The sequence below is a fragment of the Pygocentrus nattereri genome, chromosome 20 (genome assembly GCF_015220715.1).
Source record: "Pygocentrus nattereri isolate fPygNat1 chromosome 20, fPygNat1.pri, whole genome shotgun sequence".
Classification (NCBI taxonomy): Eukaryota; Metazoa; Chordata; class Actinopteri; order Characiformes; family Serrasalmidae; genus Pygocentrus; species Pygocentrus nattereri.
In genome coordinates this window covers 6,797,030-6,820,244 of record NC_051230.1, presented here as the reverse complement: position 1 = coordinate 6,820,244, position 23,215 = coordinate 6,797,030, and the positions used below count along the sequence as shown (strand labels likewise).

The following is a 23,215-nucleotide window of genomic DNA, read 5'->3' as shown; positions in this document are numbered from 1 at the left end:
GTTTTTATACACACAGAAACCAAAAGGAACGACAGATTTCTCAAAATGTAGGAGGAAAAAGTCGGATATTAGACTCTGAAATGTAGTGGAGTGAAAGGAAAAAGTCGCCCAGAATGGAAAAACTTAAATAAAGTACAGATACATGAAAAAACTACTTAAGTACAGGAACTAATTACATTTACTTAGTTACTGTCCATCTCTGATACATACAATATTCTGCAAAAATCAGTGACCACCCTTCGGTCATTTCATTTTCAGTCAGAATGGCTTTTAATTGAAATTGGTTTGCATTTTCTACTCCTCATAGTGCAATTAATCTCAAACTCATTCAGATTTCTCTGTATCTTATAATAATTTTTTCAACTCCAGTTTTCAAATTCTTTTTTCCTCTAGTCTCCTTAAAAATACCTCCTGAAAAATGAATCACTTGTCCTTAATTTCCATTTTGACTGGAAATAAAACAAATAAAGAGTGGAGTCTGACTCTGCACAGTACTGAAAGAGCATGCAGTGTCTTACAGTGGTAGAGGGTGTTGAGGTAGTGGACTTGTTTCTCCTGCTTTGGTACTTTTTTTCTCTTCTCTGGACGCTGCCTTTACCTCTCAGTGACCTGTAACATCTTACACATTCAATGCTCTCTTCTCCAACTGCTCCTTCCTCATCAGAGCTAACAAGCAGAGAGATACAGAGAGAAAGGAAGAAAGGACAGAGAGAAAAAAGGAGGGAGATACAATAAATATTTAGCCCTCACATTTATTGACTGGGTCTGCACTGCTCAGTAAAAACATACCCTCACCGACCACTTTATTAGGTACACCTTGCTAGTAAAAGGTTGGACCCCCTTTTGCCTTCAGAACTGCCTTAATTCTTCGTGGCAGACTTTCAACAAGGTGTTGGAAACGTTCCTCAGAGATTCTGGTTGGTTATTTGAGTTACTGCTGTCTTTCTATCATCTGGAACCAGTCTGCCCGTTCTCCTCTGACCTCTCACATCAACAAGGCATTTTCGTCCACACAACTGACCGCTCACTGGATATTTCCTCTTTTTCAGACCGTTCTCTGTAAACCCTAGAGATGGTTGTGTGTGAAAATCCCAGCAGATCAGCAATTTCTGAAATGCTCAGACCAGCCCGTCTGGCACCAACAACCACGCCACGTTCAAAGTCCCTTAAATCCCCTTTCTTCCCCGTTCTGATGCTCGGTCTGCACTTCAGCAAGTTGTCTTGACCACCTCTACATGCCTAAATGCACTGCGTTGTGGCCGTGTGATTGGCTGATCAGCTATTTGTGTTAACAAGCAATTGAACAGGTGTACCTAATAAAGTGGCCAGTGAGTGTATTTCATACTATTGATAGCAACTACCTGAGTGTTTGGTTTTCAGATCGTTGTGTGTTTTTTAGTCTTCTTGCGCAGGATCCACTCTGTACGAACGTCTCCAGTGCTGTAATTTTACATGATAGAGCAGAGAGTTTCAGAGCCAGGTATGCTGTACTATGCATACTTCACACAAACAGTGCACTATATGATAATGACAACCATATCTTGGCATGAAACATCTGAAAGCATCTTGAATTAAGTCAACATGTTTAATATTTATCATGATCAAATGGATAGAATCCTAGAAAAAGTTCAATATTTGCCAATGGGAAAAAAAACAGTTAGAAAGACTATCCAAGTGAACACAGAGTAAAACTTTGGTTATATCTGTATAATAGTAAAATTACCTGTTATATTATTCATCCAGCAAGGAATCACACAATGACAGTGCGTTACTGACATCCCTCGCTCAAACACTCCCAGCTGAAGCAAAATTTTACCAATCAATCTAACCCACATGTGTCAGGCTCCAGTCCTCGCGGGTCAAAACGGCAGACTTCAGGGCAGACTTCATTAGCCAGACTTCATTAGCCAGGCTTTCATTAATGGAATTCAGGGTGACAGATGAGGGTAAATGCTAAACTCCACAGCACTTTTGCCCAGAGGGTCCCCTGCTTGACTTGCCTGGTCTAACCTCTTACCATTTAAAAGGTGTGCTTCGGGCTCCCAAGTGGTTCAACCGTCTAAGCGATGACCCTGTCACCGGGAGATGGAGAGTTCGATCTCTGGTGATGCTACAGCCAACTGTGGCCGGGAGTCCTAGAGAGCAAAATTGGCCTCGCTCTCTCTGGCTGGGTAGGATGGCCCCCTTCGTCCCCCATCACTCAATGCGATGCTACTCAGCGCAGGCGCCTGTTAGTTGATGTAACAGAACTGGTGGTTGGCGCTTTCCTCCGAGCACGTTTGGCTGTACAGTGACATTGCGTGAGTGGCAGTTTGAAAAGATGTGGTTGCGCTTTCGCTTCGAAAGAGTCCTAACTAGCGAGTGGAAATGGAGACGACTAAATTCGGGAGATAATTGAGTAAAAAAAAAAGTTGTGTTTTAACGAGAGGGCTACAGTGACGAAGCAACTTAAAGCTGTCATTTTTCAAAAACTTTTTGGGTTAACAGAAACAAGCATACATTTGGGGGCAGTGAAGGGCTGGAGGTTAGGGAACCAGCCCTGTGATGGGTTCAGTCCCCGGGTTCGATCTCCGGTTCGAGATCCCCTGAGCCAACACGCTCAAGTCCCCTTCAGTAAAGCACCTAACTAACCCCCAACTGCTCCCTGGGCGCTGTGGATAAGGCTGCCTACCTCTCCAGGCAAGTGTGCTCACTGCCCCCTAGTGTGTATGTGGGGTCTCACTGCACGGATGGATTAAATGCAGAGGTCAAATTTCTATATATTTCATAACATGAAATTTCAACATATAAAATAAGGCAGTCTGGCTGCTTTACAGTGAATCCATCCGCACACATAAACACACAAACACTTCTTCAGTACCTGTCCTGTTGTTTTGAGTTCTCTGTAGATGCTGTCGTACTCGCTCTGTGCGCACCGAGTCCAGATCGCTGTCTATAGTGACCAAGTCAAAACTCCTCATGGGAACTCCTACAGAGGCATGAAAGAGATATTTGGATTTGTTCATCCACCACTGTCTGGTGGAAATCATGCAGCAGGTTTAACTAAAGCACACAAAGACCTTTTCCATCATAAGAATGAAACTGAGTTAGAAAAGCTAAGCTTGGGTCAGGGGTCTTATGTCCTTGTTAAGCTTCTTTTATTTTAAAAGTCAGAGTGAGAGAGCAGTACCTGCTCTAACGTGTTAGATCTTTATGAAGGGGCTCAGTTTTCTGGAAATTATTTTGAACATTTTAAATAAAAGAATGAAATGTTTTTTTAATCTCTGACTTAATCCATCCATTTTCTAAGCAGTTTCGCCCTCAGGGTCACGGGGGGTGCTGGAGCCTATCCCAGCGGTCATCGAGCGGAAGGCAGGATACACCCTGGACAGGTCGCCAGTCCATCGCAGGGCAGGCACTAAGGACTCTGACTTAATATCCATCTTAAAGGACACTAATTTAATACTGCATTAGAATCAGTCCATTCCTAGAATTATACTTAGAACGAACATATGTTTCAGTAACATTTACTGGCTTTTTGTTTATCTGTCATTTTTATCTTTTCTCTCTTTTACAAACGGGCCTGTACACACACACACACACGTTTAATCCTTCTGGGTCGCTTTGGGAGCTGGAGCCTATCCCAGCGATCATTGGGCGGATGGCAGGAAACACTCTGGACAGGTTGCCGGTCCATCGCAGGGGGGCCTGTACAAATTTTTCTAACTTTTTTTTTCATCTTAGGGTCCACTTACAACATTTGTATGGTTTCATGCAGCTGAAACAGTCATGACCATTTATTAGACGTAAACACAGACATAGTCTCCAGATCAGGACTGTGTTGCCTCAGCTTCACATAAGTTTATACATAAGTTTGTGCGTAAAATCTTCACTAAGTCTTTAGTCCTGGATGACCGAGCTCCTCACCCTACCAAGTAGAGTATAGCCCACCTCCCTGCGAAGAAAGCTTATTTCTGCTGCTTGTATTCGTGATCTAATTCTTTCGGTCATTCTACACAGCTCATGACCATAGCTGAGGGTTGGGATGTAGGCCGACCAGTACACAGAGAGCTTTGCCTTATAGCTCAGCTCCGTCTTCACCACTACAGTCCAGTACAGTGACCACATTACCGCTGCTGCCTGCCCAGCCTGCGGCCGATCTCACCATCCCTTTACTCGAGACACGTGAGATACCTGCAAGGTGTCTGGTGCATGACGTTCCCCTGAGATTCTGGACTGTGTTCTGGTTCTGGATGATCTGTGATTGAATTAGGCGTCCGGTGTCGCTGCTGCTGATGACGGCAGCATCTGAAACATTGCCTGAGGAAATAAATACAGAAGCCCGTGTGATTTTCAAGTCTCTCAAAGATCTAAACATCCAACATTAGATAAATTGTCAGGCCTTATAAAGAGGAATTTGTGCTCTACTTCTCTATTTGAGGTTCTGCTGCCTCCTACAGGTAGACTGTTGTTAATTCAACTCAATACAGTTATGTTCTCTGTACTGGCACCCAGGTGGTGGAACGAACTCCCACTGGCTGTCCGTACAGCGGAGTCTCTCGCTGTCTTTAAACGCAGACTGAAGACTCATCTCTTTATACAGCACTTAAATGAGCACTGAGTTAAGCATTGATTGTAATGTATTGTACTGCACTTATTGAAATGTATTGTATGGCGCTGCTCTGTGTTTAACGCTGTTCCTTTTTATTTCTAGCAGTATCTGAGCTCAGGACCGGCTTTCTCTCTAACCCATTGGTAACTAGCAAAGATACTTTCTCTAGACAGACAAAGCACTTCTTGTAAGTCGCTCTGGATAAGAGCATCTGCTAAATGCTGTAAATGTAAATCAAAGCTATCAAGGCTATGCAGCTGCTTGTGTCTTTCTGATCATGACTGTGGGGAGAAGTTGCCCTTATATTAAGATCCCTTCACTTCGCTCCTCATCTAAACCATAATAGGAAACACCACTAAATCAACTAGAGATCAGGCTACCTGCTCCACCCGCATTCGGCTCTTGAGGTTCCAGCATCTCCTCTCTGAATCTTGCGCTGAAGTCTTCTGTGCACACGCTGTCCTCCTCTTCCACCTCCTGCTCCTTCACTCCTACCTGCTGTATGTTAGTTTTACTATCATATCTGTTTTTTTTGCATTGTATATAATGTCCTGTTAGTTCTGTGTTTTTCAGAGCACAGCATAAACGATTATATAAACAACAATATAGGTCTTAGAAACCATACACGCCGATCAGGCATAACATTATGAGCCTTGTTTCTACAATCATTGTCCAGTTTATCAGCTCCACTTACTGTATAGCTGCACTTTGTAGTTCTACAAGTACAGACTGCAGTCCATCTGTTTCTCTGATACTTTATTAGCCCCCTTTTACCCTGTTCTTCAGTGGTCAGGACCCCATGGACCCTCACAGAACAGGTACTATTTGGGTGGTGGATTATTCTCAGCACTGATGTGGTGGTGGTGTGCTAGTGTGTGTCTGATCCAGCACTGCTGCAGTGCAGTAAATCGACAGGGGTGCCCAAACCTTTGCATATGACTGTACACTTCAAAATACAGTGGAAAATATATCTAAATATATATCTAAACAACCAGATTTCTCTAATCTGTCTATTTTTCCACAGAGCATAAAACAAAAAAATGTTAGAACATGAGGGCTTGCAGTTTATATTATTATTACTATTATAATTATTGTTATTATTATTATTATTATTGTTATTGCTATTATTATTATATACCTTAGTGCTACTCCCCAGCAGTTTTTCCAACCTCCAGAGACACTGCTCACTCTTGGAGTCCCAAGATCCTCTAGCTCTCCCTGTCTGCCACGAGGGGGTTGTACACAATCCAATATGCTCCTCATTGATGTCCTGTTGCTGCCCAGCTGGCTCCATCCTGCCTCTGCTGACCTCCACTGTGACCAAAGAAAAACACACAGCAGGTTAGAATTACAGGCAGCATTGGATACGTGGCCGGAACATCAGCAGTCTGTGATGTTACCTAGGGACAGATCTGGATGATCTGAATTGGACCCATCCGGGGTAGAGGTGGCTTTATTGGTGGAAGGGACAGTGCTGCCCAGGCCAGTGTCTTTACTCGCAGAGTTACTCCTGTTGAGAGATACTGAAAGACAGCAAGCAAGCAAAACACAAATTCAGAGGAACTTCATGTGTCACATTTTTTAAAAGGCAAGAGAGAACATACTGGAATGGTTCTCAACACCAGTCCTGCAACCCAACACTATTTATTTCAGAGTTTTCCATGTATAGTAACACTCATCTCATTAACGCTCTGGTGTCCTCGAACTCGCCTGTGATCATGAGATCATATGTGACTCAGAGAGTTATGAGGCTATAATAAGGGGCAGAGATACACGTCATCTGCCTTTCATGGTGTGTAATTGGTGGATTTGTGTTTCTGTTTACGTTTTGGGTGAAACAGGCGAATGGACACTCAGGAAATCACTAAGGACTGACCCATCACGCAGGAAACCGTTCATTCATCATTCCATCCACATCGGAGACGCATGTGAGATAGTGTGAGATGAAGTTAACGGAGCATTTTGATATGAGGCATATGAGTATCGTGTTATAAGCCTTTAAGAATTTAAGAAGATGTGCACAAATAGAGAAAATGCTCTTAGACCCCAGAGGGTTAAAGGCCCATTGAATAATGGTGGTGATGTCCACAATGTCTACAGTGCAAATATATCTATTTTATTTAGTATCCAAAACTAAGGTTGGTATGGGGGTTGGATAGTGTAGTGGATAACACCTTTGCCTTCTACGCCCCCACCAAGGTAAGCAACCTACACCATACCAATAAGAGTCCTTGGGCAAGACTCCTAATACCACCTTGGCCTTCCTGCGTAAAACAATTGATATCACTCTGGATAAGAGCGTCTGTCAAATGCCATAAATGTAAAATGGCCAAGTGTTTTATGTGTAATTTTGAAGATGGTAAAATAGTTGTAAATATGACAAAAATATGTTTTCTTTGGGGTCTATTTGTCTTACAACACTCTGCATGTAGATCTCTGCCATTAATGCATTAAAAAAACAAAACAAAAACATTCTAGGCCAAAATCTCTATTTTGCCCTACAGTGCTTTGCATGTACATCTCCAACATGAATGGATTATAAAACTGGTTTTAGGGCAAAAATATATTTCAAAACTATCATAAAACAGAATGTGTTTACATTCACTCAACAATCTGCTCACAGGTGGATTTCTGTAGTTATCTGATTATTCACAAGGTCATCTAAACAGCATAATCCAGTTTCTTAGATCGGAATAAGGTCTAGAAATCCGAATAAGAAATCCAATAAAAAGAGCTGGATTTTAGCTCAGTAATCAGATTTCTGTGCATGTGAACTCTGATTTCTTTCGGATTTCTCAGTCTGTGCATGTGCAAAAACAGATCGCGGTACCGGAAATAAGCAAAAAGTGTTGCCATGAGGGGTGGCATGGTGGCGTGGTGGGTAGCGCTATCGCCTCACAGCAAGGAGGGCCTAGGTTCAATTCCCCGGCCGGGTGACCGGGTTCCTCTCTGTGTGGAGTTTGCATGTTCTCCCCGTGTCTGCGTGGGTTTCCTCCGGGTTCTCCGGTTTCCTCCCGCAGTCCAAAGACATGCAGTCAGGCCAATTGGAGATGCTGAATTGCCCCTGGGTGTGTGTGTCTGTCTGCCCTGCGATGGACTGGTGACCTGTCCAGGGTGTATCCTGCCTTTTGCCCGAAGACTGCTGGGATAGGCTCCAGCACACCCCCCGTGACCCTGACGGAGAAGCGGCTTAGAAAATGGATGGATGGATGGATGGATGTTGCCATGAGACGCAGCAAAACATGTTCTTATTGATGTTCAAACCACTACATGCTTAACGAAATAAAGGATTTAAATGTTCTTCATCTTCCACATGATGTATGTTCATAGTTTCAGAAAAAAAAGCTGTGCCATGAAGTTTGAGTTTTACATTATGTTTACGTCACGTCGTCTTCTATGAGTTTACAGGCTGGTTGCAAAGCAGAAATCCGATTATTGTCTGACTCCAGTGGATCCATAGTTTTCCCATTATCTGATTACTCAAGTGTATGGAAAGGCATTGATCGGATTACTGACAAAATCTGACAGTAGCTTCTTGCTGTACAACACTGTGCAGTCCTCACCCTCAGATGCTGCTGCTGCTAATTATAAACTAATTAAATTAACCAGTGCCCACCTGTTTTTTCCACTTTGTACTATAATACTATATACTAACAATGTTTGCTATCCAGAGGAGGATGGGTTTCCCTTCTGAGTCTTGGTTCCTCTCAAGGTTTCTTCCTCTTTAGGGAGTTTTTCCTTGCCACTGTCGCCACTGGCGACGCTCATGGGGGCTTGGACCCGGATTTATCTTTTCCTTTCTGTAATACCGATTGTTCTGTAGCTGCTAACACCTGTTGTAAAAAGCGCTATATAAATAAACTTTGCTTGTTGACCTTCTGCAGTTATCGGATTATTGAGTGCATGTAAACGGACTCAATGTCTCAGACATCAGGCGGCATATTCCCAAATATTTCATATAATAATGTTGTGTGATGGAGATTTCAGAGGCAGTGAACTCTTCAGATGTCTAGTTCCTACCACCACTTGTTTCTCTTGAACGGCACATTTGACATCCCACCACTGTGAATAACTTTGGTTACCTCTGAACAGTTTGATTTTGCAAAAATTTTATTCAGTCAGCAGAATTCCCCTTTAACGTATAAGCAGTGTTTAGTTATTTGTTTCTGAAATAATCCGGGTTTACCTGCACCCAGGACAGCCTCCGTCTTGCTCTTGCCTCCATTCACTTGGCCATGACTGTGAGTCTAAAGACATAACACATTTTAAAGGGTTAAACTATAGAATTAAGGTCTGTTGTGCTGTAATTATCAGTAATATTACAACAGACAAAAATCATTAAAAAGATCATATTCACAGATCTGCTCATTTACTTATTCTCTGTTGAGCTCTATGCAGCCCCAAGAACTGAGCTAGGGACTAACTAAAGTTATTGTTATTTTTAGAGTTTTTTTTTGGTTCTCTGACCTGTAGACGGCTGAGATGAGCATCGAGGGCATCCAGCAGGAGATCACAATGGTCTCGGGGAAGAGCAGGCGCACTAAGACTAAACTCACTGACCGTCTCTCCGTCCACGTCTGAAAAGAGAGAAAGCACAAAAACACAGGGAGGCACAGTATTAGTAAACAATTAATGGTTGTTGCTATAATACAAAAGCTTGGGGCCAGCTTTGGTGTAATCATAGAAGCATTACTATAAAATATTATGGAGCTCTAGTCAGTTCTTTACACTCTGGCAGCCCTTTTAAGCTTTTAAATCCATATTCTAACTTAAATTGGAATTTTCTAAGAATAAACAAGACAGTCATGAGTTCAGCATGCAAGCCTGACCAGTACAAAGCAGCTCATCTGTGTCTTCAGCCTCATCCACAGCTCCTTCATGGTTTCCAGCTTCCATAACCTATAACACATGCAGCAAAAGGAGCGCTAATGCTCAGTTTGTCTTATAATGTGACAATACATTTATATAAAAATGCACACTAAAAAGCAAAGTTGTAAATACCTTCTTAAAGTTTATACATAACTCTGTGAAAGGATGTACTGGCATGTGCAAACATCTTGAATCAGCAGTTTGCAGTTGCAAACATCTTCAATTAGCTTCTATAGCAGTGTAGATTTACTGTCTTCTGAAAATAACTCAACACACAGCCATTAATGTCTAAATAGCTGGCAACACAAGTGAGTCCACCTCACAGTGTACATGTCCAAATTGTGACCAATTGTCTCTGGTGTCACGTGACACGTTAGAGTTACAAGGTTCCAGGTGTGAATGGAGAGCAGGGCTGTTAAATTTGGTGTTTTGGGTACAATTCGCTCATACTGGTCCCTGGATATTCAACATGGAACCTCATGGCAAAGAACTCTCTGAGAATGTGAGAAACGATCAATCAAAGAAGTTGAGTCCATGTGTTCAGCATCATATCCAGAGGTTCGCTTCAAAAAATGAGTGAGTGCTGCCAGCATTGCTGCAGAGGTTGAAGAAGTGGGAGGTCAGCCTGTCAGTGCTCAGACCATACGCCGCATAATGTATCAACTTGTTCTGCATGTCTGTCGTTCCAGAAGGAAGCCTCTTCTGAACAAGAAGTGTAGATAATAATAGTGGTCAGACAAAATATTGACACTTTGAGCACAACGTGGACATGTTCACTGTGAGGTGGACTCACTTGTGTTGCCAGCTATTTAGACATTAATGGCTGTGTGTTGAGTTATTTTCAGAGGACAGTAAATCTGGACTGCTATACAAGCTGCACACTGACTACTTTAAGTTATATCCAAGTTTCCTTTCTATAGTGTCGTCCCATGAAAAGATAGAATAAAATATTTGCAAAAATGTGAGAGGTGTACTTACTTTTGTGAGGACCTGTATATGCACTATATTGTCAAAAGTATTTAGTCATCCATCCAAATCATTGAATTCAGGTGTTCCAGTCACTTCCATGACCACAAGTGTATTAAACCAGGCCCCGAGGCCTGCAGACTGCTTCTACAGACATTAGTGAAAGAATGGGTCGCTCTCAGGAACTCAGTGAATTCCAGCGTGGTACCGTGATCGGACGCCACCTGGGCAGCAAGTCCAGTCGTGAAATTTCCTCACTACTAAATATTCCACAGTCAGCTGTCAGTGGGATTATAACAAAGTGGAAGTGATTGGGAACGACAGCAACTCAGCCACGAAGTGGTCGGCCACGTAAAATGACAGAGTGGGGTCAGCGGATGCTGAGGGGCATAGTGTACAGAGGTCACTGACTTTCTGCAGAGTCAATCACTACAGACCTCCAAACTTCATGTGACCTTCAGATCAGCTCAAGGACAGCGTAGAGAGCTTCATGGAATGGGTTTCCATGGCCAAGCAGCTGCATCCAAACCTTACATCACCAAGCACAATGCAAAGCTTCGAATGCAGTGGTGTAAAGCGCCGCCACTGGACTCTAGAGCAGTGGAGATGTGTTCTCTGGAGTGACCAATCACGCTTCTCCACCTGGAAATCCAATGGACGAGTCTGGGTTTGGTGGTTGCCAGGAGAACAGTAGTTGTCTGACTGCATTGTGCCGAGTGTAAAGTTTAGTGGAGGGGGGATCATGGTGTGGGGTTGTTTTTCAGGAGTTGGGCTCGGCCCCTTAGTTCCAGTGAAAGGAGCTCTTAAAGCTTCAGCACCAAGAGATTTTGGACAATTTCATGCTCCCAACTTTGTGGGAACAGTTTGGGGACGGGCCCTTCCTGTTCCAACATGACTGCGCACCAGTGCACAAAGCAGGTCCATAAAGACATGGATGAGCAAGTTTGGTGTGGAAGAACTCGACTGGCCTGCACAGAGTCCTGACCTCTGAGACTGTGAGCCAGGCCTTCTCGTCCAACATCAGTGTGTGACCTCACAAATGTGCTTCTGGAAGAACGGTCAAAAATTCCTATAAACACACATTAAACCTTGTGGAAAGCCTTCCCAGAAGAGTTGTAGCTGTTATAGCTGCAAAGGGTGGGCCAACATCATATTAAACCCTATGGATTAAGAATGAGATATCGCTCAAGTTCATATGTGTGTGAAGCCAGACGAGTGAATACTTTTGGAAATATAGTGCATATATAATGTAAGTCAAAGGAATCAGACTATTTTTCAAGTAATTCGAAACATTAAAAAATGAAAAATGGAGATGTGAGGTTTTGTTCCAACAGCACTGATATATATATATTTTGAATGTAAGTCAAGCGGACTTCTTTCTAAGTAAATAGTTTCTCTACAGTGCACCATTTCTCTGTTCCTCATCAAACCGCTCTGAATGCCTTTGTTTACACCTTAATGTTCTTTAATTTTTGAAAATTCGGTGGAACTGCCCTTTAACCTCTGTTGCTCAGCTGATGAAGCCGGTTTGGTGGGGGAGCTGCTGTTGGCTCTGTTGCCCAGAGATCAGGAGTCAAACTAGCAAACACTGCGGGCTTCAGGAGACAAAAGAGGATCATAAATTCTGCTACCATTAACTTGAACTTCTCCAGAAATGTCTGAGCATCCTGCACTTTAGTCTGACACTCTTCTGGACGATGCTTTCAAAGGGGAACTCACAGTGGTGTTGATAGGAACCAGACGTCCACCTCTAATTATAAAATATCATTCCTATATAAAGTTTTGGTCTAAAACGGTATTTAATCAGTGTGTTTCCTCTCAACCCCTTCATGGTGGAGGGATGTTCTAGGGCAAAATAGTCCCCAGAGAAACTGCATTTTTTCAAATTGTTCACTATTTTACCATCACCAGCGTATAAAACCTAGAAGACACGTAGATTATAGGTTCACTGGTGGTTCTGGACAGTAAATAAAATGTCTATATTTGTGCTGTAAACACTGGGACCTTTGGTTCCTATCACCACCGCTGTGAAGTAAATCTGAGTGAGTTTCTCTACAAGTCAATCATTTCTCACCAAATCCCTCTGAATGACTTTGTTTACAGTTAACCATAAAACTAAAGCAGAAATTTTGAGAAATCGGTGGGATTCCCCTTTCCAGGGCACAGATCGACACACCGCCAACAAGTTTAAAACGCTCGAGTTTATTTTAAATCTCAGAAACTTTGTCCCAGTGCGGACATGAGCACCTGAGCGTCTGTACCTTATATAAAGCCAGAAAACGCCGCGGACGCGCTTTTACTCACGGTGTGTCTCGGAGCCGCTTCAGTCCCGCCGGAGAGAGAAATGCCGAGCGCTTAGCAACCGGGTCTCCTAGCAACGGACGCTTCCCGCCAACAGCCCGTTTCAAACGGTCACATGATGACACGCCTCTTTACGGGGCCCCTAAAGTCACATGGTGATTATTTTTTATAAGGCGTGGCCACAGATTACTATATTAAGGACACAAATTAATATATTAAATCCTTAAATTAATATATTGAGACCACAAATTAATATATTGAGACCACAAATGACTATATTAAGGCCACAAATGAATATATTGAGTGCACAAATTAATATATTGAGACCACAAATTACTATATTGAGGCCACAAAATAATATATTGATTCCTCAAAGTAATATATTGAGACCACAAATTACTATATTAAGGCCACAAATTAATATATCGAGTGCACAAATTAATATATTGAGACCACAAATTCCTATATTAAGGCCACAAAGTAATATATTGAGACCACAAATTAATATATTAAGGCCACAAATTAATATATCGAGTGCACAAATTAATATATTGAGACCACAAATTACTATAGTAAGGCCACAAATTAATATATTGACACCACAAATTACTATATTAAGGCCACAAATTAATATATTGAGTGCACGAATTAATTTATTGAGACCACAAATTACTATATTGAGACCACAAATTACTATAGTAAGGCCACAAATTAAAATATTGAGACCACAAATTACTATATTAAGGTCACAAATTAATATATTAAGTGCACAAATTACTATATTGAGGCTACAAATCACCGTATTGAGGTCAAGAATTATTATACTGTGGTCAGTAGTGACTACATCGATGCCACAAATTACTATACTGAGGCCACTAATTATTTAATTAAGGCCATGAAGACAGAATTTAATCATTTACACACTATATAGGAAGGGGGGAACTGGACTCAGAAACCCAGCAGGGATGATTTCACTGATGCATTTTCCACTTTTCTGTTTCTAAACTATTTCAGGACCCATAATAAACGTTACCCCCTTAAGTGGTCAGGGCCCCATGGTCTCAGACCTACGCATTCCTTTCATCATTACTGGAGCACAGTGTCCAGGGACCAGGAGAAGTACTTCACTTTAACGGTCACTTTCATAAAATCTCTTTATATTAAAGCTGGAAATGTGTTTGCCTTGTTCTGTAAAGTTTCCATATCCTGGAAATGCACGTTTTTTTGTCTTTGTTTGTTTGTTTGTTTGTTTGTTTGGGACAGCGTTGGAGTGCATATAAAGTCACACACAAAAGTTTGGGCACCCCAGGTCACATTACGCTTTTGTTTCTTTTTCTTTCTTTTTTTTCTGTTCATTTTGCTCTTGAGTTCTTGTTTGCGGGTGTTGACCAGAGTAGGATGGGTTCCCCTTTTGAGTCTTGAGCTACCTCCACTTTACATGCCTCATTTCTCAAATTTTTCGGGACCACATATGAAAGGCTACGTTCACATTACCAGGTTGAAGTGGCACAAATCAGATTTTTTGCCCTAATGTGACTCAGATCTGATGTTTTCAGGGCTGTGTGGACGCAGATCTGATCTTTATTTTTAAATCCGACCTGTGTCACTTTCATATGGGGTCCTAGATCAGACACATATCCAATTCGTAGACATGTGACCTTAATGTGATGCTCAGCGTTACCATGGCAACAGCGCTGAACCGAAGTTAAAGCCTGTAAACGGTGGAAAAGCAGCTCATCTCACCTCATCTCCTCCGTCTGGCTCTAATAATGAAGCTGAGAGCTGATCAGAGTTAATGATCTTCTCAGCGAAGCTCGTTCTGCTCGTTAGTTTGTGCCGAGGATGCAGTGATTCAGTCACGTGATGTTACTGAGTAGGATGTGTGCATGCAGGTCATTTCAGGACGCCGGTTCATCACATTAATGACCGATTTGAATCTCTTACCTAAACAAATGTGAATTAACCATCCTGTCCGAGAGCACAAAAATCAGATATGAGCAATGAGGCTTGTAATGTGAACATTGCGCTGAGGTCGGATTTGAAAAGATCAGATTGGTGTGTCCACACAGCCCTGAAAACATCAGATCTGAGTCACATTAGGGCAAAAAAGTTTGGTAAGGTGGACGTAGCCTTGGCTCCTCTCAAGGTTTCTCCCTCTTGCTCTAAGGGAGTTGGTGTAAAAGTTCTGGGATATTTTACATTTTATATTGAATTTTTTTGTCTTAACCTCAGCAAACACAACACATTCAAAATGGGCCTCACTCCTTACTTTATACATATGAGCTGTGTAAACTGGAGTAGGACATTTCGAAACTTTAACAGAGTTTATATATTATGTCAAACCGTTTTCATGATATGGGCTTTTTAATTAACCAAACACGTAAAACTGGAGCACCTCTTCCTCTGCATATTCAGGCCACCTCTTTGTGACACATTGGGTCAGGAGGCAGATGCACTTGTTGCATATAGCAGTTGTCGGAAGAAAACCTCGTATCTCCAAAATGTTAACTTTATAGAAGAAGGAAAAAACCTTCTTTATTTTCAATGTAAGTCAATGGAACCAGACATTTTTCCAAGTCATTTGGGCCATTTGCTTTGTTCCATTCATCATGACATTTACATATAATATAAAGGACAACAGGCATTTTCAAATTATGTCAAAAACTGAAAAATGACAAAAATGGAGTACAAGCGTTGTTTATTCAAATAGCGATGATGTGAAGATGATGAAGGAATCTCCATTGACACCGTCTTGCTTGCATATAAAAAGCTTATTATAAAAGAAGAACAGCGTCGATCAGGCTCCATGGATTGCCTGAGAGAGGGTTGAACGCCAAAAGATTGCGAATACAAGCGGCCGAAATGAGTTTCCTCCGCAGGGTGTCTGGACTCTCCCTTAGAGATAGGGTGAGAAGTTCGGCCATCCGGGAGGGACTCGGAGTAGAGCCGCTGCTTCTCCACGTCGAGAGGAGCCAGTTGAGGTGGTTCGGGCATCTTGTTAGGATGCCTCCTGGACGCCTCCCTCGGGAGGTGTCACAGGCAAGTCCACTGGGAAGGAGACCCCGGGGAAGACCCAGGACACGCTGGCGTGACTATATCGCCCAGCTGGCCTGGGAGCGCCTCGGAATCCCTCCCAGGGAGCTAGTGGAAGTGGCTGGGGAAAGGGAGGTCTGGGCCTCATTGCTCAGGATGCTGCCCCCGCGACCCGAACCCCGGAGAAGCGGAAGATGATGGATGGATGGATGGATGGATGGATAAATGACGTCATCTGTCTAGAACTGAGAGAACGGGAGAGAAAGGGAGTGGGGCCCCCTTTACTTAAGCACCATACACATGAAGTGAAATACCATCTATGGAGCATTTCACACTCACACAGCCGGATACACATGAGGCCTCAAACTCATAACATCGGATTTCATATGAAAGCTCAGATACCTCACGAGGTTTTGTTCCGACAGCGGCGATATGTAGTAAAATGTGTAGGTTTTTGTTTCAGTGTGTTTTCCGTTAGTGTAGTGGAGTACTAGGTTTTGGCTTTTAAGTTGTGCTATTTCCTGGGAACTGTCTCCGGTCCACCAAGGCCTAGACTCCCTTATCTTACCTGCACGCCAATGTGTCCACACCGTCATATTAAAGCCCCCATATCCTACTTTTTTCTTGTATTAAATTTGTTTAAAAATCAAACACATTCCTAATTCACATTTCCATGATCACGTTCCAAACTCTCATCATCCCTTAGAATTAAACAGGTTGTTTCTGTCAATCTGCCTTCAAGACTGACGCCTGTAAATGACCTCTGTTTTGACCTGTCTGTCCTGTATAGTGCCTCACTCAAAAGGTAGTCTGGGTTGAAGCACTACTTATATCTTCAGTGTGAGAGGGCGGGGCTAAACTGCTGTAGGGCTGAATAGGCGGAAAATGGGTCCCACTTTATTTGAATAGTCCATTATAGTCCCTGATAGATCATCTACAGATGTTCAAATTGTTAACAGACTATCCGTTGAAACTATTCTAAACAGTGGTGGGGTTAGGGTTAGGACCAGGACCAGGGTGAGAGCTGGGTTTAGGTTTTGGGATGAAGTTAAGGTTAGGGACATCATATAAACAATGTGTCTCACTTTATTCGGATAGTGCACTATAGTCCCCTATAGATTATCTACAGATGTTCAAACTGTTAACAAAATACCTGTTGAAACTTTCTAAACAGTGGTGGGATTGGGGTTAGGACTTGGACCAGGGTTAGGACTGGGACCAGGGTGAGGGTTGGGTTTCAGTTTTGGATTGAGGTTAAAGTAAGGGTTAGGATTAGAGCAGGTTTAGAGTTAAACGTAATTATAGTGAATTTAGTAGATGTTTAGTTGAATGTAACTTGAAAGTAAATGAAGTACCTACAAAGCATCTAAAGTGGACTATCCAAATAAAGTGTTATTGAACATTTACGGCATTTGGCTGACGCTCTTATCCAGAGCGACTTACAGTTTGACCATTTTTACACAGGTGGGCAAAGGCGGTGTTAGGAGTCTTGCCCAAGGACTCTTATTGGAATAGTGTAGGGTGCTTACCCAGGTGGGGGATTGAAGCCCAGTCTACAGTGTAGAAGGCAGAGGTGTTATCCACTACCCTACACCAACTACTACAAACTATGAACAATGAATGCAGCATATACAGACTGTATGGCCTAAAGAGTGAATGTCACATTTTGAAACAACGCTTACACAGAACTTCAAACATCTTGAGGAAAACTGATTCTCTATGATTCTGACCCTTTAAAGTTTTGTCTGAATTAACATCCCTGATTCAACTCACCAGCTACCAATTCCCATGCTCTTCATTCAGTGCTGTGGATCTCCAGGACTTGAATCACCATCACGTCCATAAATCCCACCCCTTCACACCCTCTTCAAACACAGCACGCACATCACCATCATACATTAAACAGGTATAATCAAAGAGAACCTCCCTTCATGTGAGCAAATCTCTTTTAATACAAAATATTAAAATTTCAAATCAAACCACGGAAGCGTGTCCAAAAAATTAAAACTTCTGCCTAGCTAGATCAGATTATAAGACACATTTACAGTAAATGTTTCTGTTATGTTCCTTAAAACTCCAGACTTGACCCAAAAAAACACAGCATCATTACTTAATTAGCATTAGTATTTACTTGTCTCTTCTTGTAATTATGAGTTATTTATCTGATTATCTTCTTTTTGTTATCACAAAATAGTCACACATGAGTCCAGACAGGTGCAACAGCATACCTGCGGCCTAAAGTCTACATTCTTAACAGCAAGTACAAAACAAAGCTCACACTCGAAAGTCGGTAAAGTCTTGCGTTTGCAGAGACTGCAGACTTTACCAACCTGCTTAAGACACAGGAACGGAGAAGTGTTTGTTTCATTCAGTCAACACTGAGAAAAGTGAGGTTATCAAACTAATCAGCTTGTGTTGTCTCCCTTTTTTCCAAAACTGAGACACAAAGGTCTCATTAAATACGAATTAAATTCTCGGTAGAAACGGTTGCTACGTTGGACTAGCTTTGCAGAACGCAGTCAGAAATCCCATCCAACCTGATGAGCTCAGCTTTTGTCAAATTACCTAAAGCATTCACATCGGGCTGCTACAGGGTTTGTTTAGACTCAGCTTTACATGCACTCAATAATTTCTGCAGTAGATTATTCGAATGGTCACCTAAACAGCACACTCTGATTTCTTAGATCAGAGCGACGTCTAGACATCCAAGAAATCCAATAAAGAGGCTGGATTTTAGCTCAGTAATCCGATTTCTCATTGCATGTGAACTCTAACTCTGATTTCTTTCAGATTTCTCAGTCTGAAGATAATAATAAGTGTTACCACAAATGGCAGCAAAGCAGGTTTAGAGCGGGGCTGAAATGGACTACATGCCTGACGGAATGAAGGATTTAAATATTCGTCATCTTCTAGATGATGTATGTTCATATTTTCAGATAAAGATGCTCATGTTTTTAATAAAAAGCTGCAGCATGATGTTTGAGTTTATGTTATGCTTACATCACAGCGTCTTCTGTGAGTTTATTGGCTGGTTGCAAAGCAGAAATCTGATTGCTGCCTGGAGCGTCTCCATTATCTGATTACTTAAGTGCACATAAACACACTGATTGGATTACTGACAAAATTGGATTTTTTGCTGTTAGCAGATTATTAAGGGCATGTAAATGCACCCAATGTTGAATCGAGAGGAACGTGGCCCATGATCTTCACCACGTGCCTGTGAAACACTGTGGAAATTTACAGGCAGATATGTTTGAAGGGACACTGTGGCTGTGCTTGAGATTGGAATTTCTGTATATCTAGAAAAAGATCCCATAAGACTCCAATTTGCTGTTTTCAGTTCTTCAGTAGGGTATGGTCACTCTACTGCCTCCTGGTGGCGCCTTTTCTGCTCTTAAATGAATGCACAGCAGTTTCTACTGCACCCGTAGCTTAGAATCATTAGAAGAGTTATTTTTATGCATTTCACTGAATTTATTAATAGTTCGGAAAGCTAGCTGAAGCCAATGGGTAGCTGCTGAAACACATTCCAACTGGCTCGAATTAAATGATTCGATTCAACGTTTGTTTTTCTGTCCTGACTTAAGTACAAGGAAAATGTTACTATGCTACAGATACAGCAAATCGAGATTAGGTTAAAAATAATGAAGTATTCCTTTAATTCACCATTCATCCCTGTAGAAATTTTAAACTTTAAAAAGTGAGTAACTGGGTTTCCTTGACATGTTGAGTTCATTGTAATGTGAAACACAAATTAGTCTTTTGTTAACTTAATTTTGCAAGTTCAGGGAACTGGAAATTTCAAGCGAACGTGGTAAACGCACTCTTTTAGGGTCAGTCATGAGAAATTCTGAGCAAAAATTTTGAGTAGAGCAGTCTTATTAGGGTGGGAACAAACGGACTAATTCTTCTTCTTTTTAGCGATTAGGAGCCTGAAGGATCCAATACTTTCTCAGAGTCTTTTTAAATTAAGCTGATCTGTGTGGAGGTGACTGAGTATCCAGTGAAGAGCACTGAAGAAAATGTTTTGAATTCACTTAAACGTGTAAATCATTTCCACATGAATGAAATATTACATCAGCGCAATTTTGTTTTTCAGTTTAATTACTAATAACGGTGTGTATGTAATTTATTTTAGAGCACTGTGCCAAAGCCTGAAAGCACCCATCATTTATTTAATTTGGCCATTAAGTACATTAGTAAGTTATTCATATTTTAGGCGATTTATAAGAGATATAATCTGAGCAGATTAGATAATCCACCAACACTGTTCCACCCTGATCTTTCAAAAGTGATTAAAGCTACTGAGAAAATGGGACTCTGTACAAGACCTGGTAGATCACCAACAGATGAACAGCGCTTAAAGCTCTGATCAGATCTGAAAATATCCGCAGATGTTTCTGTCCATCCTTCCACTGTAAGAAGATGAGTCAGCACTGTGGGTCTGGAAGGATGTGTAGCTGTCAAGAAGCTCTTACTTATTTGCTTTACTTGGATCATCATCAACCAACTTCTAAGACTGAACTTTGGAGGTGTGTAAAAAAATCCTAGCGGATTGATTTGAAAAATGGAAAGAAATTTTCAGATAAATACAAACTGATTGCTTTCCTGAGGCTGACAACTGAGTAACTTGTGCTTAAGGACCATTTTGACCGGAAATACACCGATCAGGCATAACATTACAACCACCTCCTTGTTTCCATGCTCATTGTCCATTTTATCAGCTTCACTTACTATATATATATATATATATATATATATATATATATATTCACACACACACACAGTATATATATAGTAAGTGTGGTGTCCACTCACTGTCCACTCTATTAGACACTCCTACCTTGTCGGTCCACCTTGTAGATGTAAAGTCAGAGACGACAGCTCATCTGCTGCTGCACAGTTTGTGTCGGTCATCCTCTAGTCCTTCATCAGTGGTAACAGAACACTGTTGGCTGGCTATGTGTGGTTGGTGGACTATTCTCAGTCCAGCAGTGACACTGAGGTGTTTAAAAACTCCAGCAGCACTGCTGTGTCTGATCCAGTGTCACTGTCAGTATCACTGCAGTGCTGAGAATGATCCATCACCCAAATAGTACCTGCTCTGTGAGGGTCCATGGGGGTCCTGACCACTGAAGAACAGGGTAAAAGGGGGTAACAAAGTATCAGAGAAACAGATGGACTACAGTCTGTACCTGTAGAACTACAAAGTGCAGCTATACAGTAAGTGGAGCTGATAAAATGGACAATGAGCATAGAAACAAGGAGGTGGTCATGATGTTATGCCTGATTGGTGTATATAAATAAATGAGAGGGTGGTCTCTGAGTTTTGCACAATCTATGTGGAAATGACGTACACATTTCCAATCAAAAATATTAAATAAATACTTTTTTCAGCGTACCTGTCCTCTGGGATATGCAAATTACATTAAAAAGATATGCTGCTTTGTATTGATATGCACTGTATACGGATGGAGAGAAAACCTAGATCAGGCAGAATAATCTGTGCACATTTTAATGATCTCTTCTAAATAATGCATCTGTGGAATCTCCTTCTTCTTCAAGCTCCTCCTGTGTCTTTCAGAGAAAACAGAGGGAGGGAGACTGTGAGCGAGAGACATACAGAGAGAGGAGAAGGTGTTTCTGAATAAAGAGCACCTGATTTGGTTTGGAAGCAATCAAGGGGGCCAAGCATTTGGCAATACAGTTAACCTCCCCTTCTTTTCGCTTGCAAACACACACCCACACCCACACACACACACACACACACACACACACAGCTTTTGGGTAAGTGTTTGAAGAGGCTGTGCGGCTCAGTTGTCCGAGTCTGTCCATTTCCCTTCATAGTGTGAGTCTGTGTGGTGATCTGTGATTTTTTGCCTGTGTGAAAAGTGCAAACACACACACACACACACACACACACGCACACGTCCGCTCACACACTCAGAGTTCCACACAGTCCTGGTTGCTGTGGCCTCCTGAGACGGGAGTCAAGCTCCTAGGCCTTCGTCAGTCAGTCCTGACGGTCCTCGTTCTTTCCCATCCTCCATTCTGTCTGTTTTTCTCTCTCAGTTCAGTAGAAGTGTTTCAGAAAATGTCCGGACACATACTCCAGTCCCGCCTCTCTTTGGCCTCCCAGTAACCTCCTTTATACACAAAACTCGTCTCTCCGGTCAGAGGGTCCATCCTCTGATGGAACCACAGCGGCTGGTAGCCCTCGTACTCCCGACCTGCAACAGAGCATACACACAAAAACATAAGATTAGCATTCAGGCACAGTGTAAAGAAAGACTTTTAATCTCAGGGCCTCAGGTACGACGGCGGTTTACGGCCACTGTTAATAAAAATAAAAATAGTAGACTTCAAGAATAAAGTCACACTGATGTACTATTTTAAAAAAGTTAGAATATTTTGAAAAAAAAAAATCTTAATATTGTAGCCAAAGGCTTCGCAAAGGGAAGGCAGCACCTCCTCATGTTAAATGAGGGGTGTTGAGAAGTTATACTGAAGTTATACCTTCATATCGATTTCAGCCATAAAGAAACACTCAGTCTCTCTGTCTGTCCTGCACATCAGCACCAGCCTGTTATAAGAAATGGCTGAAACGGCTGAGCAGAAAACTGCGTTTATCTAGAATAAAGAGCCAGACGGACTCGGAGGAAACCGTCTGTCTGTGTTGTTTAAGGAGAATCTCAGGCAGGGTCGTCTACACGGCTATCAGGGCAACATCTCCCCCATTCAAAGAGGGCATGAAGTTCCACAGACAGTGAGAACGATAATCAAAATGATCCACAAAGAGACCGGAGACCCTGTGCGTTACGACAGCCCCCCTACAGTTAGCCCACTTTATCCTCCAAATATTACTACTTTTTTCTCAAAATACTGCAACTTTATTCTCAAAGTCTACTATTTTTATTTTTATTAACAGTGGGTCTAAAACGCTGCCGTACTCAGGGGCCTTCAACGTTGCATAGTTTACTGTTTACGCCAGTCTGACAAAGCAAATTCAACTCATGAAAGGTTTCATAATTAGTGATATAAAATGAAAAATCTAATTTACATAGTTTCCACTTTACCGTACTGCTTGGTGTCTGATATTTGCTTCTTTGTATTTGCCCTACAGCTACAAGGTTATCATAGCTAACAAGTAATAGAAACTTAAATGCAACCAGTTAGCGTTGTGCTAACTGTATGCCTAACACACTCGACTCAAAGCATGTTGGGTTGCTAAGTAATCTTAAATAGACTTGCTAACGTGGTTCCTGGCACAGTACGACACTGTTATCTATAAACGTGGACAACAGTAGAGACAAAATGTACAGAGCTACAGGGGCTAATGTAGCTAACCAGGAATACAAGCTTATATGCAACCAATTAGCCTTGTGCTAACTGCACCCTAAATCCTCACGCACTTGCCTCAGTTTCATAACCTCAAGTTGTGTTTCTTACATGGTT

General features: G+C 41.9%; 2 protein-coding genes across 7 annotated transcripts in view; both read right to left on the bottom strand.

Annotated features, from left to right (window-relative positions):
- The window catches only part of si:ch211-102c2.8 (trichohyalin), a 41,103-nt gene extending 28,326 nt beyond the window's left edge, over positions 1-12,777 (bottom strand). Inside the window, exons 1-11 of the mRNA XM_037531818.1 lie at positions 12,731-12,777; positions 9,421-9,490; positions 9,059-9,168; positions 8,778-8,838; positions 5,992-6,114; positions 5,730-5,905; positions 4,972-5,089; positions 4,174-4,299; positions 2,861-2,968; positions 1,362-1,440; positions 519-666 (exon numbers count right to left, since the gene is read on the bottom strand). Coding sequence (XP_037387715.1) covers positions 519-666; positions 1,362-1,440; positions 2,861-2,968; positions 4,174-4,299; positions 4,972-5,089; positions 5,730-5,905; positions 5,992-6,114; positions 8,778-8,838; positions 9,059-9,168; positions 9,421-9,487 — 1,116 coding nt within the window. The 5' untranslated portion in view covers positions 9,488-9,490; positions 12,731-12,777. The remainder of the gene's footprint in view (positions 1-518; positions 667-1,361; positions 1,441-2,860; positions 2,969-4,173; positions 4,300-4,971; positions 5,090-5,729; positions 5,906-5,991; positions 6,115-8,777; positions 8,839-9,058; positions 9,169-9,420; positions 9,491-12,730) is intronic.
- An 8,474-nt stretch (positions 12,778-21,251) lies between these two features.
- LOC108435368 (oxysterol-binding protein 2-like) overlaps positions 21,252-23,215 on the bottom strand; it is a 128,313-nt gene continuing 126,349 nt past the window's right edge. For all 6 annotated transcript variants that reach the window (XM_017711178.2, XM_017711179.2, XM_017711181.2 and 3 more), the window contains one exon: positions 21,252-21,990. In XM_017711178.2, coding sequence (XP_017566667.1) covers positions 21,848-21,990 — 143 coding nt within the window. In that variant the 3' untranslated portion in view covers positions 21,252-21,847. The remainder of the gene's footprint in view (positions 21,991-23,215) is intronic.